The following is a 16,230-nucleotide window of genomic DNA, read 5'->3' as shown; positions in this document are numbered from 1 at the left end:
CCGGGACGAAACGCGAATTCTCTTTTCACCTAGCTCCAACTACACTTCCTACACTACGAAGAACAAAAGTGTCGCAAAACAAAGTCGACTGCGAAGCCGGTCAAAACCGAAAACAACAAGGAGCATAGTCAATCTGGAAATGTAGTGAAGGATAAAAGATGTTATAATTGCGGTGATAAAGAACATGTCAGTGCAGATTGACCGAGCAACTCGGAAGGTCCTAGGTGTTTTAAATGTTGTTGGCATGGACATATCGCAGAGAAGTGCAGCAACCTGAGTGAGTCCCTTAAAGAGGTTTGTAGTGCGTGGAGATTGTTACAGACGAAGCGTGGTAAAGACGTCAAGATCGGAGCTTTCGAATTGCCTGCGCTAATAGACACCGGTAGCGAATTAGATCAGAAAATTGTTAAATTTCGCTGTATCGGGTCCGAAAGAAATTGTACACCCGGAGAATTTTCGATGAATATTCTGATAGTCGATGAGCCGTATGTTATGACGGTACATGTAGTTTCAGATACCCTAATGCAACATTCGTTTATTATTGGCGCAGACTTCCTCAATACTGTCGAAGTAAACATAAAGAAAGGAAACGTTTCTATTTGTAAAGTGGAGAAAAAAGATTGTAATAGACTGTCGGATGGAGACGACACAGACGGTTGAGATGAGGTTTTCGTAGGATTCACAGAGTGTTGTGCGAATTATACAGTCGAACAAACAAGACCTAGCACGAGCACGTCAGAAAAATGTGGCGGTGGAATGTCAAAGATTCCTTAATATTTTTGAGCGTGATTTCGAAGATAGATGCAAATGAAGTAGCAGCCAAGTCGAAGCAATTTCGAATCGGTGACGAGATCATTCAAGTTTGTAGACATAAACTGCGCGATGAAGAGCTAGGTAACACGTGGGGTGATATTCTTGTGCGCAATTGAAGCGACTCAGAAATGTCGACGCTGAAACAAGGGAAAACGGTTGATGTCTGCGATTCCATAAATGTCGTGCAACAGCAAACCCCTTTCAGGTGTAAGATAGTTGATACACTGATGAAGAATGGCGAGAACAAGAGTTTTAAGGAGCGAGATCAGTCGTGCATAGAAGGAAAGAGAAGAATCTGGGAGATTCGGGCTGAAAACAGATGGGTGTTTAACAAGAGACGCAAGAAGGTAACAACATACAAGACGGGGGTTCTGGTGGCGATTAAGAGGACGCAGGACGGTCCTGGGCGAAAGCTTCACTCGAAGTTCCTTGGGCAGTACCGCGCGGTGAAAGTTTTAGGAAATAGGCGTTACATAGTGCAGCGAGAAGGCGAATACGAGGGGCCGCAAACGACCTCCACGGCGGATCATCATATGAAGTGTGACTATGATAGATGCGGAGGCAGTGACAGGTGGAACTTCTCAGTTACCATGCAACGTGCAACCGCCGGTCCCTGGGGATAACCTCCTTCTAGTTATTTGGTACAAGGAGGAGGCAGACACGCCGATATACAGGCCGCTATCAGGATCGCTAACATTCCAAGAAGTGTTGTTAGTGTAGGAAGGCCGAAGCGGTTTGATCGATCGAGTGCACAAGGCCCAAGAAGAGGATCAGGAGGATCCCGTGACGCGACTGTCACCCGAGGCAGCCATAGAAAGACTGGGGCGCGAGCGAAATCAGTGATGATGAGTACATCTGATGTTAGATGTATTTGTCAGAATGGTCTATTGTAGAAATGTAGTATAGTGCAGTATCGTGGACGGATTGCCTGGGAGATATCGGGTGTGTTGTCAGCGTTGTCAAGGAGTGCTGTCAGCGTTGTCAAAAAGTGTGGTCAATGTATTTAAAAGAGAACCATTGTAACGAGAGTAATTAGTAACGAATAGTGACTGCGTAAATATAGATTGATGGAGCATCGATCATACTGTTAGCAAACCTACTAGCGCTATACGTTTCCTACATGTATGGTTATATTAAAAAGAATCAAATTGAGTTTTGTTCGGCTCTGCTTGTGTACTGTGTCACAGATACACATACATGAGTAGAATTCACTGTAGTGATCCTGACAGTTTTTTGCAAATATTTCGAAAATTAGAAGAATTTGGCGGTAATACGCAAAGGAAAAGTTGTTTTCTACGACATATTTAAAAATCATCGAAGTCGAAGATACCAGCAGCTTTCTAAATAATTACCATACTACATATTTACTATGGAGACTTAGATAGGAGATTTAGATTATTTTAAAGATTATTATCCACTTAAGAACGCATCAGGCATGAAACATTGCTATTTATATTTTAAGTATGCCGTGAATACGTTTAAAAATATAGAACAACTATACGGTACATTGACAAACCTTAAAATGTTTATAATACTCATTATCTCCAGATAATCGTTGATCAAGATACGTGATCCCAGAGAATGCAGCCTTGAATGGCAAGTAATTCCTTTCTCGTGTAATATATTGCAAACCATCCAAAGTAGTTCGGTAATTAAGCAAACCAGCTCTTGCTAAATTCAACAAATCGTCAACTAGAGCGGCTCTGTTAAGGACATGTATGTTCTGATAGTTTTTACTATTTAAAACATCGATAATGCGATACCAGGAAGCGTTGTCATAATTTACTCGATAGAAACCTGAAAAAATAATTTTGATTTGTGAAATAATGGTTCTATAAGTTTTGTATGTACCATATCAATGATCTTATCGATCTTAACAATGTTCGTATACTCATACTTAATACATACTTTTTCATTTAATTATCTTACAAGCACTATGAAAGTATTTGAACACTTATAGATACTATTAATGAATTATGTACGTTATACGAACTTTTGAAATTTCATGAATATTGTTTTCAGACTCGAGTATCATGATTGTATTAGTAAAGTTTGAAACAAATTTAAAACTATGTATAAAAATTACAGGATATTAAATTGTATTAAATATAATAGAAGTATATATTACAGAAATATCGCAAAGGTATTAAAATAGCCAATCATTTACTGTATTAGTAAACCCCAATATTTAGCGGTACCATCTACAATAAATATCTCGTAATTTTTATGTATTTCTATTTATTTTTATGTGTTTTATAAGTGTTCAAATACTTCCATGAAGTACAGTTTTTAAAGTATAGTTTACGATGTAGTTTCTGATACTGAATGTAAACGATAAATAAATATAAAATATGTTCATGATATATAAAATAAAATAAAATATATACTATAGAGTTATATGAGATACGCAATGCAAATGAAACTATAGAAAAACTATGTCCTGTCCGAATTCGATAATTTTTAACATTTAATTTTTAACACTGTTGGTCAGCCATAGTTCTCGAGAAATTTGCAAAAAACTATCGGTAGAATACAGTGAATACAGTGAAGTCTGTCTTACAGTTGCGCTTCCATGCCAGTGTACTTAAAGTATTGGTTGGCGGCAGCCTAGAGGCGGACGGATATAATGATCCAACCGAAATCTAGTTTTTATTTTTTGCATATGGGCTAGCTTGGGTAAAGCTCCGTTCACAACTATATGTGCGGGACTGTAAGAAATGTCTGCTCGTAATTCAATTAAAATGGATATTACCAATGTATTTGGTTTCGGTTGAGTTATTTTAACTCGACCGCCTCGAGGCGGCTGCAACGCTTGCATAAAATAGTAACGGTTATTACTTTCATAAGATAATATCAATTATTCAATCTCCTACTATATTTCCAAGTTAATTTGTAATCCTAAGCCCAATACGTTGATGATATTCGTTCCTAATTGGATTATAATAGACATTTTTTATGCTTCGGATATGATTCGCATATGCAATTGTGCACGGAGCTTTATTCAAACCCACCCCTCCCTCGTTTGTCTATATAAATCGAAAATAAATGATAGGTTTCGACTAAGTCATTCTATCCGACTATTGACAATTAAACAGAGCCATACGTTGCCACCTATTCACAAATATCTGCAGAATTCACTGTAGTGATACCGATAGTTTTTTGTGAAGTAGCTAGAGAAAGGTGTATAAAATGTTAAGTTCTACGACATATTCAAAATATTATAGAAATCAGAGATAACGGAACGTCTCTACAATTTCACTATTCTTTTCTACAACAGTATTGAAATTGTTGATAAAAGAAACTAATTTTTACAAATAAATATTTCAATTTGTAATTCGATTATTCCATTTGATAAAAAATTGCAACATTATGAAATAAAAGCATATAATATGATTAGCTAATAAATTATATTGTACAAGGGAACACAGATTGGCTAATTATCAATATCTTTAAGCACAGAAATATTTCTTTATATATATATTTTTATGTATTTATATCTACGTTAATAATAATAAACAGCACAAAGGATAATATTTATAAATAATCTCCTCGAACCCTTATTTTTGCAAATTAATTGCAGAAATTTATAGTTTTCTATTTTATGATTTTCATAACATCACTATATAAATAAAACACGATATATTTTACCTAGCAAAAACAAATCTCTGAGGATTTCTATTTTTATAAAATTTGAGATATATTTCACTAATTTCGCTAAAACAAATTTCTTTATCACTATCTTTTGAACCATATCTTACGTATACATGTGTGAAAATAAGGTATCATGATAACAGTCTCACGTCAAATATTCCTATAAAATTAAGTTTAATTTTATCAACGCGTCGTAATAATCCTATAATACTTTCTATTTGAATGATGTTACTACAATACGCCAGATGGACGAAACAAAGAAGGAAACAATCACAGAAAGTGCAAAATAAATGAAGTGGAAAAGTAATCTTTACAAAATAGTTTGCTGAATGCTATCTCAAAATGTTAGTATTGTTCGTTCCTTTTGTATCGTTTAAGTCTTTGCAAACGAAATATTATTTCAATAAAGGAAGTAAATATAATTTGTACTATATATTATCGAACTAATTATATATTATCAGTTTTATACTTTGAATTTCTTCAGTCATATTATTTAAGTTACGTAGATTATCGAAGTAAGATTATCGAAGTATTATCGTAGTTTTATCGAAAGTAAGTGCATTTGTGACTTTTTAATGAATTATAATTTTAGATATGTTATTAGAAATATATGTATATAACATCCTGTTATATTTTATATTTATTTAATAATGAACACGTTTATTATAAAGAGATAGATCTATACATGAGTGCATATTGAAGACATTTTAAACGCAAATCCTGGAAAGTATCTATTTTGTTTTTTTTTTTGGCTATAATATCCCTAACATGTAAACGTTAGAACTGTTTACATTAAAATATAACTAATTATGTAAAATAAAATATGATATATTACCCATTTTATAAGGAAGTAATAATTAAAAGTTGTGCACAAATTTTTTAGTTTCTATTCTATTCTATTCTAATTTTTTTGTATCTATACACAAATTTTTTAGTTTAGTTTATAGTCTACGTAAGCAGAGTTACATAATATTTTACGAAAAACTAATGAAAAAGTACAAGTTGTTAATATATTTTTTAATTAAAGAAGTATCTTGACTAGAACAAAGAACTCGGAGGCAGGATTAGTAAAACATAAAATATAAATTTAAATAAGCAATACTCACCAGCTGATTGAACATTGAATATCACCCATCCTGAAGATTTATTAAGTTTAATTGTTCTTTCGCCTTCATGTTTCAACCAATATGCCACATTTACTTGATTGAAATTCATATTTTCTTGAGTAGTCCACGTAATGGGTATCCACCATTTCACGTTGATAGGTGTGGATTTCATATTCCTCAACAAGAAACGTTCTTGCTGCAAAGTAGCCTGACCATTTTCAATGAAGACCTTTACCACCGGAAATCCGGCTTGTTCTGTCCACGTGGACATAATTTGTTCGACAGAAGTACCAAGTTGTATGTTATTACGATTGATTTCAGCTTGAAGTTCCGACCAGAGATTTTGTGGTCGCGCCACTTTTTTTTCTGCATTACTGGAATGAATGCAAATCATTGTACTTAGATTACACGTTCGTATTTATAGAAAAACTAGTAATAATATTTTAATGTGAGATTTCTGAAACTATATTTTCGAATTTATCGTTTTGAACATATAGGATGTTCTATTTAAAATACGCTACATATTTACAGCAGTGTACAAAAGTTACTAACAAAGCAGATTTTTCACTTTAAATCGAAAAAAATTTTAACTAATAATAGATATGAGAGCATGACGAGTAAAAGAAATTTAATTAATTAACTATAAATTATTTAAATGACATTTCATATTTCTATTTAATTGCACTTGCAAGTGTTAAATTTTATTAGTTGATCTTATATATGTTATTACAACTGTAAATTGTTTGAAATATGTTGAAATATACGTTATGAATGTATCTTAATATCTACTATAACTGTAATTGCTTGACATTCGTTAAAAAAAAAAGAGACGAAGGAAGAATCGATGAACATTTCTGAAAAAATGTTATGTTATAAAAACGAATATATCTTAAAGTTTCTTCGCTGAAATTGTATAATTAATTTCGGAAATAATAAAAGATACATCCTTGAACTTAATGACATAATGAAACATTATTACTTGTGATTATCTCTTATCGTTTTGTGGTGGCACTCAACAGAAAATGCCACCACTCGACACTAACTAGTGTCGGACGACGGCAGCGCAGTGGTTAGCGCCTTAGGTCACGAACGTTCGGGACCCTGGTTCGGATCCCGTCGACCGGAGTCCGATTTTTCTTTTACGCATCAAAAATAGTAGAAAAACAGCTGTAGCCCATCAAGCGACATCTACAGCTAGCAGCTACAATTATCACGGATAACGCCAAAACCCCTCAAATTGGTGACCCCGACGTGATCGGCAGCGAAAAGAGGTGTGACCACGATAGCGCTACCGGGACTTCGATCATCGCGAATCTAAGATTGTGGAAATCTGGAGCGAAACCATCTTCAGCAAAACCTCGACACCTCACTTCCGATCGGCGATGCAGGTGACTGGAGATGAGACGATGACCAAGCCAGGAGTGATGTGGCCATTGCAAAGTTCAATGGGCATCACCACCAGCACGTCATACTAAAAAAGAGGAACAGAGGCCTATGACCGCACGCCGTCCCCCCCCCCCCCCCCCCATCATAGTTTTCCTATGCAGCATCATCGTAATGGAAAGTCAGTCGTTTGACACAAGTAGATGGCAACTATCACTGATTCGAGTTGCTCGACATCTTAGGCAACCATCGTCCGAACTTGTATCGCATTGAAACGCATCGATCAGAGTTCGAACTTGCAATCGCGAACCGCGAACCGAAATTAGTAACCGCGAGCTTTACACCACGTGTACACACAGAATATATTGTTAATAAATATTTGTCGTTAAATATATTCGAGTGTTTCTTCAGTACCTATCACGCCCATCGCCTCAGTTTAAAAACTTCGTGTTTCATTGATAACAAAGTTATAATTATTTAATAGTTTTATGCAACTATTTATAATTTTAATATAGTCTCTTTTATAGTTTACCATACTTGTTATAATTAAATTGCTCATTACTTGTTCAGGTAATTTTGTAGCGTAGCATCAAATACATCGGATCCAAAAACGAGATTCATCATTCGTAGGATACTGGCTCCTTTGTTATAAGTAATAGTATCTCCCACTCCGCTAATTTGCGATGAATTTGTGACGTTCCGCGTCATTGGTTGAGAAGACTCGATAGCATCAGCTGCAAGAGCTGTTTGATGTTGCTCCACGAGGAACTGATCTTCCATGTTCCATGATTTCTCGATCTACAAAATGGATTATTTCTAATATCACGAATAGTATAGGATAGTCAACAGGTTATTGAATAATGAAAGGATTTAACAACTAGGAAATGAAAAAAAAGTTTCATCTATATTTTTCATAATACAAGTTAAATATGAGATATAATGATATAATGGTTTAAAGATACCACGACCGTTAGACCCCTAAAACTTTTTGATTATACTGCTCACTATTATCTATTTATGAACATTCTCATTTGAGCAAATCTTAAACAAATTCTTATTTTTATTAGATATTGTAGCATGATCAAAATCGAAAATATGGAAGAGAACTGAGTGGCACAAAACATTTTTAAAACTTATTCTGACAAACACGCAAAACTGAAACCTTTATTTAATTTCAATACAAAATTTTAGAGAATTGAAGGTTTCGCGAGAAGTGGATGATAATGTACGGCTTGTTGCTTCTCTAATATTGATATTAAGGAGAAGCATATACTTTCACATGACATAGTTAGAACAGGGAATAAGCTGTTAGCTTTATAGATTCAGTTTTTTGAAAAATAGTTTTGTGAAAAATCAAAGAGTTACTTAATGTTGTGACCTTTCTGGTCATTAATTGATATTTTTGAAATGTTTAATTCAAAGATCAAGTAGAAATGAGAGATGTCTGTTTAAATGGGATTCATTGATAGTCTATTTTAAATTTCAAAATTGCTTTCTTTTAGTTGGCTGAAAATATGATTTAGCATATATATACTCTATGTTGTTCAATTGAAATCAGTCAATACTCTGTTGATCATCATGTACGTATATTTACATTGTTTGTAAATAAAACTATTACATTTTACTATAACCGAAATTTTTATTGCATATACATTATTACTTTACGACTAATAACATATCGATTAAAGATAGTGATAAGTCTAGTAAATAGATATATTTTCTATTCCAATTTAAATTAAATTTTGAAAAAATTTCTTCGATCTTTGGATTACACGTATGTTTAATTAAATCATATAATGATATATTAATAAAATTTGTTCATTTGACTATTTGATATTTATCGCAAGGAAGTTGTATTACTAAAAGATGTAGAAAATTCTATTAAGAACATAGTTATTTTTCACACTAAAGCTTTACTCGAATTTCGGGTCAGGTTGGGATTCCGAAAGATTGTCGACTTATAAACTTATTGGGGTACCCGTTATTTCACGACCCGATTTGGGGTCTTGATTCAAAATGTAATTTTTTTGTCACCTTGTGCTTGAAGTTAGTTGAAGCACACTAAAGTAGTACACACTCGGTATGAGTGAGAAAATGAAGAAACCCTTGCTTATTTATGATTAGTGTCGTAGAAAACTAAGACTGCAATTTATAGAAGAAAGTACGAAAATTTCACAGAGACTAACCTCCTTTATTTGTTACAAGAACCTTATAGTAATTATTATAAGAACAGTCATATTGGGAACGTATTTGATCAATTTTGGAGTCATTGTATTTAATTAACTGCAAGACTAATTTAACTAATGGAAAATTGCAATTACCTGTGCTGTGCCAAAGTATTGAAAGTATCTTGCAAACGCTTCGCTCAACCACAAGTAGCTCCACCATTCTGGTGTAACCATATTTCCAAACCACATGTGCGTTAATTCGTGTATAATCACAGAGGCGATGCTTTGTTTCGCGACATCAGATGTCGAGTGTTCATCATATAACAATCTGGATTCACGATAGGTAATAAGACCCCAATTTTCCATTGCACCGGCTGAAAAATCGGGTACAGCCACCATGTCCATTTTTGAAATTTGATAATTTTGCTTGAATCGCTTCGAGAGATAATCAAGACCCTGCATGCCAATGTTCAAAGCATATTTAGCTTGATCAATGGCGTTTGGTTTAGCCCACACTTTAAAATTGTCTACTTTTACGGGGCTGAAGTCCGAGATAATGAAAGCTACCAAATAGGTCGACATAGGGATGCTTTGCTTGAATTCGTCCCAAAATGTTTCATTTCTGGAATCATCAATTGTATTATGTGAATAAATTGCACTAACTCCTCAGTATTCACCTTTATAAATACATTTACTGTCACATATTCTCTTGGAATTGAAGGAATTGCTGCAGTAAGGAGGAAACTTCACCTTAATCAAAATCAAATCACTTTTTAAAATGTGCTATTTTATAATTAACTAATATTTACAGTAAAGCACCTCTTCACGTTTGGATATAATAACTTTAAATATGAAACTTATTCATCTATTTCTTTTCGAATAAATACAATTTAATTATTGGAGCAGTTTCCTTATTGTTACCAATTCTTCAATTTTAGATTATTAATATCACGTTACATTTAATATACGTTTAATCCCTTAATAGTACTTAATAGTTTATCTTCACTGAGATTCTAGTAAAGTGAACGGTTTATCCCAAGCATAATTCGAGCGGAGCGATCAGGAAGGTACTTGTGAATTTCAACATGTTTTTTTAAACATTTTTTACCATGCATAGAAGTATTTTAGAACATAAAATGTTATACATTTTTGTGATCGGATTTCGTAATTTCATTACACTGTTTTATTAAATATTAGGTTATTTTCTTAAATTGTTAAGGAGTTAATCCTCTAAAACCAGAATTTACTTTCGCTTTTCAGTAGAAAAGATTATGATTTATTAGAATTGACAATTTTTAGGAAAACTATAACGGTATTCTAATAAAATATGATACCATGTTATATAACGTTAGGAAGTAAGAAAAATAGAAAATTTTATTCAAATGACTAATTGTAAGTTAATAATGTTACATTATTATGTATTAGATATATATGTAATGTGATCAGCAATAAATAAAGCCAAACAAACTTATTTTTAAACTCAAACTTCAAAACCTAACAAAATTATTACTCTTTTACACTTTTTTGCTTAGAAAAATTCAGTCGAATCACAATCATTTACAGGTGACGAAATATTTAATACAGTGGATGAATTGATATTATAATTATTAATTATGAATTACAAGGAAAAGTGAATTAAGTGAATATTGAATATGTTCTTTCTAAAGATTATCTTTAGCATGTATCTCATGACTTATAGATGGTAGTGTAAATGAACAACATCTTATGGCATTTAATACTTTTTTGTAACATTGCAAATGTTACTTACGCTTCTATGCTTCTGTTTAGCGGCATATTGCTCAAGCAAGAATATTCTGCAGGCCTCAAAATTCTGACTATATATGTTGCCTTGAAGCTTGGTTCGTCGAAACAGGGAAAAGCATGTCTTGCATGCGTTGTTTGGAATTGTGTGGAAGCGAGCCACCTAAAACCATTTAATGTCAACTTCGATGTATGTCTAGTTCTCTTTATTTTTCTTTTCGGAAAGCTAAATTTTTAAAACAGAAAGTAATATCGCACAGAAAATAGCTTTTGTAGAATCTAAACTAAATTCTGTATTATTATAACTTTAAGTTACTTTTTTCTAATTTGTAAATGGAGAGATATATTTGAAATCTACATAATAGATTACGTTCAACCTATTTATATAATAATTTTTTAATGTGATAATTAATATATTTTGAAGTGCAATAAAACTTTACCTAATTTTTCCATTAGCATCGACATAGGAGCTTTTGTAAAATCCAGTCATGTCGTCCCTAAGTGCACTGACATATTCAAAATTGATCGTAATGTTTGTTCCTGCACTAAGGACTTTGCTTAGTTTAATTTCGTATTTTTCCGTTTTATTATCATACGCGATCTGCGTAATTTCTTCCTTCTCAGAATCAATCGTAACGGTCACCAAATTTATCTGCATTCGTCCATGGTGAAGTGTTATAGTGTCCGTAGACTTTTGTAAATATGCACTAATATGTACAATTCCCTTGAATTCAAAATTATCTTTTAATTTCGGAATAAGTATAATTTCATAGTTCGTAGGTATGATCGTTTTTGGCAGTCGATAGTCAAGAATGGTAGGTTCCTTTGTATCATCTTGTGCATATTCTGCTACACAATAAAAAATATTTTTATTACTATTAGCATTAATAGTTAATTGAGAAGAAATATTACAGATAGAAAAAATAGTGAAAATGTTAAGTATTTAGTCAGGAAATCATGTAAATGATTTATTCATGTATTACAAAATAATTTTAAAATTAAATTAGTAATTACAGTGTAGTAATGGTAATACATAATATAATATATATAAATCTTGATGTTTAATTATAAGTTAGAATAGACTTGCAATAGTCGGAATGTAAAATATAAATGTAATATAATAACAATCAAATTATTACAATGAGAAAATGGATTTTTGTATAATTTAATATAAAAGCTTACTTTTATCAGTAACACATACAATAATATTAGAAATCTATAACAAATTGTATAAAGTGCAAATTTTGCAAAATTATTTATTTAAATTTCAATTACCTTTATCAACGGTGTTTGTTGCTTGATATCTAGCATAAAGTAGAAAAAAGACAACGATCGAAAATTGGTCTCGGAATAAATTCATGATGACGTGACAATATCCTCTCTTGTTATTAAACCTATGTCAAATATCAGAACATGTCGATATACATGTGTATTTTATCATCGATTTAAAGCAATTTATCATAATAGATAAGAATAAACAAATGACACATTTCATAATTAGTTGAAAGTTATACATACATATTTAAACATCAACGTGACAAGTACAAAATAATAAAACATAGCACATGAATAATATATTGCAAAAATTAATTCTACTTTGTTTGGATATTATTATTGTAATAAATGAAGAAGTAACGTCAATTCATAAACTTGTGGAGGAAGATAAACTACGTAAATTCTACATATTTTGCATTCATTTTTAAAATTCATAGTTAACTCAGTTATCTTTTAAACATACAAATTGCAGTTTTTCATAATTATATCTGTGTGATTTGAAAAGAAAGATATAAACTTTTCTGTGAATTTATTTAAGAGTCGCTAATAAAGGAAACTTGAAAACTTTGGCTAAGAATGAGAAACTTTTTGTATTAGATAAGAAACACTTTGTCGAAATAAAATGTAATATAGGTACTTATCATTATTATCCAATTATTGCATATTTTCTTTGACGAATTACTTACAAAGACTCTAATTCATTTTACTCTGTTGTTTTAAGATATTTATTATGTAGGTATAAATATCTTAACATTTTAGTGATTAGACATTAGGAATTTCTATGGAATTTTTATTCACGAAATAAAAAAGGTATTTTGATAATAATTAATTTTATGTATATGATGAAACATATTACAACAAATAGATCGAAAAGATTTACTGCTTTATTGTGAACGTTTATATTGTCTGTTAAAGCCTGTTAAAATTTTAACTTTTAACGTAAATTTAAATATTCTATAAATATATTTAGTATGGAACTAGAAATATAATATCTAAGTTTCTGGAAATATCAGGTTATTCATTAACATTAAAACTATCCTGAAATTGTGTTCTCAGTAAAAAAAAATGATTAGTGTACGGTAGACAATGGTAGGCTTTATTAGTTAGATTAAGGAAATTAAAAATCAATCAAGCAAATTAAAAAAAAATCTTCTTTGATTAATTAAACTAGAGTTTACTCATAGTAAATATTCAAATTTTTCTAGGTTAAATATATTTCAATTAATTTAGGTAATAAATGAAGTTAAACGCAATTATTTTGACCAACACAACATGTTATGAATTAATATTATTAAAATTATGTATGTACAATTTGAAGCAACAACTATGATATATAACAAAATATTGATATTTTGTCATTTCAAAATATTATTTCTCATTTTCAGGACAAATTACATTTATTCGCGCTTATCTATATAAAAAAAAAATAAGTGTAGCATTATCATGTATAATAAAGATAAAGAGAATAGATATGCACAATGATGACAAATAATCTGGTAGATTTTATTACCTTAACACCTTTGTATTCATAATAGAGATATCTCGAACTCACGAGTTCATTTTTACATATTTACAGAACTTGGTATCATACGACTCTTTTAATATGACGCTTTGCACGAAATATTTCACATCTTTTTAAACCCTTTATATTGTTAAGCAATTATTTACCTTTCTTCAGTTTCAAGCAAATATAACTGTTCCAAGATTTTTGAGTAGGAGTACATGTTGTCATTCTATCATGGAATATTTTACGTAAAATAGGAATAAAATAATAAATTTATTTAAAACAGAAGTATTTTCTGCTTTTTATCGTATTGATAGTACATATTACCATGGCTAAGTATTTGGACACTTAGACAGTCCAATCAAACCATTGATATTTTTATTACATGTATTTTCAACATCAAGTTCCATATTTATGTATGTTATTGTAATAAATAGCTGACACTTCATAGAATCTATATGAACCCCTAGAATGTGGTTGGAAACACATATTCGACTCTAAGATTTCAATCTAATAATCTATCTAATGCTTTTTCTGAATAAATTCCACATCAACTGGGGCTAATTAAAAAAAGAGTATCAATATCGAACAAATACACTTAAAAGTCACTTAACTTAAGTGATACCATAGAAGCGATTTTCATTCATCTTCAATTACTGCTTTTTTATTTATACTAATTTATATTAACCAATATTTTTATCGATACTCACTAACTGTAATGCAAAACTTAGATTAAGGCGATTTGTTTGAACAAAATTTTATATCCAAATACACTTATTCATAGTTGGGTACTTGCGAAATATTCTATCTTAATCGTCAATTATTGCAACGAGAAAACGATACATATTTCCTCTAAGTCAAATTAACAAGTTCAAGTTCCTAGATACATAGTACTTCGTCTAAAGTATCACGTAATTTTTTTATCAAAACTGTAACGCCGAGATTCCTAAATAAATAAAAACGACTTTACAGAATTCGTAGATTAAATTTTTATAGTGAATCTTTTTTTCATCATGGAATTTTTCTTACGAATACAAAAAACTTCTTGTACAGTATAAATTTATTAATCGAACTAATTAGTAATTGTGTATACGTTATATTGCAATTTTAAGTAGATGTTAAGTAGATGTAGATCAAGGACATTTTCTTTTTCCTTTTTGGGAATTATTTTCTTCATCTTGTTCGGCAGTTTTGACAATATTGATTGTACCACTCACAAAATTAATAACAAATAGGTGGCGTAGATGGAAGTAAATTCATAACTGACCACCTCAATAAAATATAGTTGATAAAATTCAGTATATTTTCTTCACAAATACACAAATAATTACAAAATATACTCAACTTGCAATGAAAATAAGAGAAATATTTTATGGAATGTATATCTATCTTATGGACACAAGAGAACGTGATAATAGGTTTTAAGTTCAAATAAAATATTATTTTGGATAGGAAGCTAAATTTCGGCAAATAAAATATGTTTATTTTTTCAAAATAAAGTATAAAACAAAATATTTCAAATCTGTACTATAGATGTATTTATTTAAAATATTTTCTAATAATGAATATAGATTATGGAGTGATAATATTAAAATGAGAAGAATCCCCAATACCTTCAAATTGAATTTATTTATTTTTTTTTCAGCATGGCTAATCGCATGTAACAAAGTGCGTCATTCAATGTTTTCATCATTAGACTACTCCGTCGCGGACAAAGAATCAATCCAGCGAAATTAAATAATCTTTCAACTGGAGTAGACGACGGAATCGGCGTATTATATTTTAAAGAAAACTGTTTCATGTATTTGTATTTTGCGATAGATTTTAATTTGCAGATCTCTATCATTTATATATTGCAATAGTTATAATTCTACAATATTACTATTATTGACTTATTGCTTATCAACAATACCACCAATGGGTTTTTCCATGACCGAAAAAATCATATGTGTCCACATCTTCATATATTCATAAAATATTTCTGTAATTGTTCGTATACGTATTGTTCGTTGGTGAGCCACTGTGAATTAAGAAAAAGAAATTGTTAACTTACGTTTCCCGACGAATTTGGATGTTTTACTTTTGTCTAACGTTTACACCGGTAAATCTTCATAGTCACATTCGTCCCGTGGAGAGACTATCAACGACAATAGCAGAAGTGGCCGTTTCGAAAAGTGAAAATCACTTGGTGCTATAACGATGTTTATCGCAACTTCTCTACGGATACAGATCACACAGTTTACGACCAGACGCGATGCGCGACACGTTACTTCTATCAATATACGATATTCGAGAAGAAGTGTGATATTTCTACAAATCTTTCGGCTCTATGCGATTTCGCATTCTATTCTCTCTTGCGTTATCAACTTGTTTTGTTTGACCAATCGTGTACTCATTTGTTATGTAGCACCATCGCTTATCTTATCGACGACCTGACCAATGGTCGGCATTGCTATTTTATTTTACGATAATATCCTCGTCTTGATATCATCTTATAGACTTTACCTAACAGAGATATAAATATTTTGAGGATTTTTCAAACGTTCTATTCTTTTTTCTATTACACAAT

General features: G+C 31.3%; 1 protein-coding gene across 3 annotated transcripts in view; it reads right to left on the bottom strand.

Annotated features, from left to right (window-relative positions):
- The window catches only part of LOC126866292 (putative aminopeptidase-2), a 75,383-nt gene extending 59,367 nt beyond the window's left edge, over positions 1–16,016 (bottom strand). For 2 of the 3 annotated variants that reach the window (XM_050619693.1, XM_050619709.1), the window contains exons 1-8: positions 15,715–16,016; positions 12,158–12,276; positions 11,323–11,731; positions 10,890–11,045; positions 9,275–9,743; positions 7,516–7,751; positions 5,571–5,944; positions 2,330–2,610 (exon numbers count right to left, since the gene is read on the bottom strand). In XM_050619693.1, the coding sequence (XP_050475650.1) occupies positions 2,330–2,610; positions 5,571–5,944; positions 7,516–7,751; positions 9,275–9,743; positions 10,890–11,045; positions 11,323–11,731; positions 12,158–12,242 (2,010 nt within the window). In that variant the 5' untranslated portion in view covers positions 12,243–12,276; positions 15,715–16,016. The remainder of the gene's footprint in view (positions 1–2,329; positions 2,611–5,570; positions 5,945–7,515; positions 7,752–9,274; positions 9,744–10,889; positions 11,046–11,322; positions 11,732–12,157; positions 12,277–15,714) is intronic. The other variant, XM_050619700.1, reaches the window with a different exon arrangement.
- Positions 16,017–16,230: the final 214 nt, after the last annotated feature.

This window comes from Bombus huntii, chromosome 1 (assembly GCF_024542735.1).
Source record: "Bombus huntii isolate Logan2020A chromosome 1, iyBomHunt1.1, whole genome shotgun sequence".
Taxonomy (NCBI): domain Eukaryota; kingdom Metazoa; phylum Arthropoda; class Insecta; order Hymenoptera; family Apidae; genus Bombus; species Bombus huntii.
Note: the sequence above shows the minus strand (reverse complement) of the source record. Positions and strands in the feature narration are given on the sequence as shown.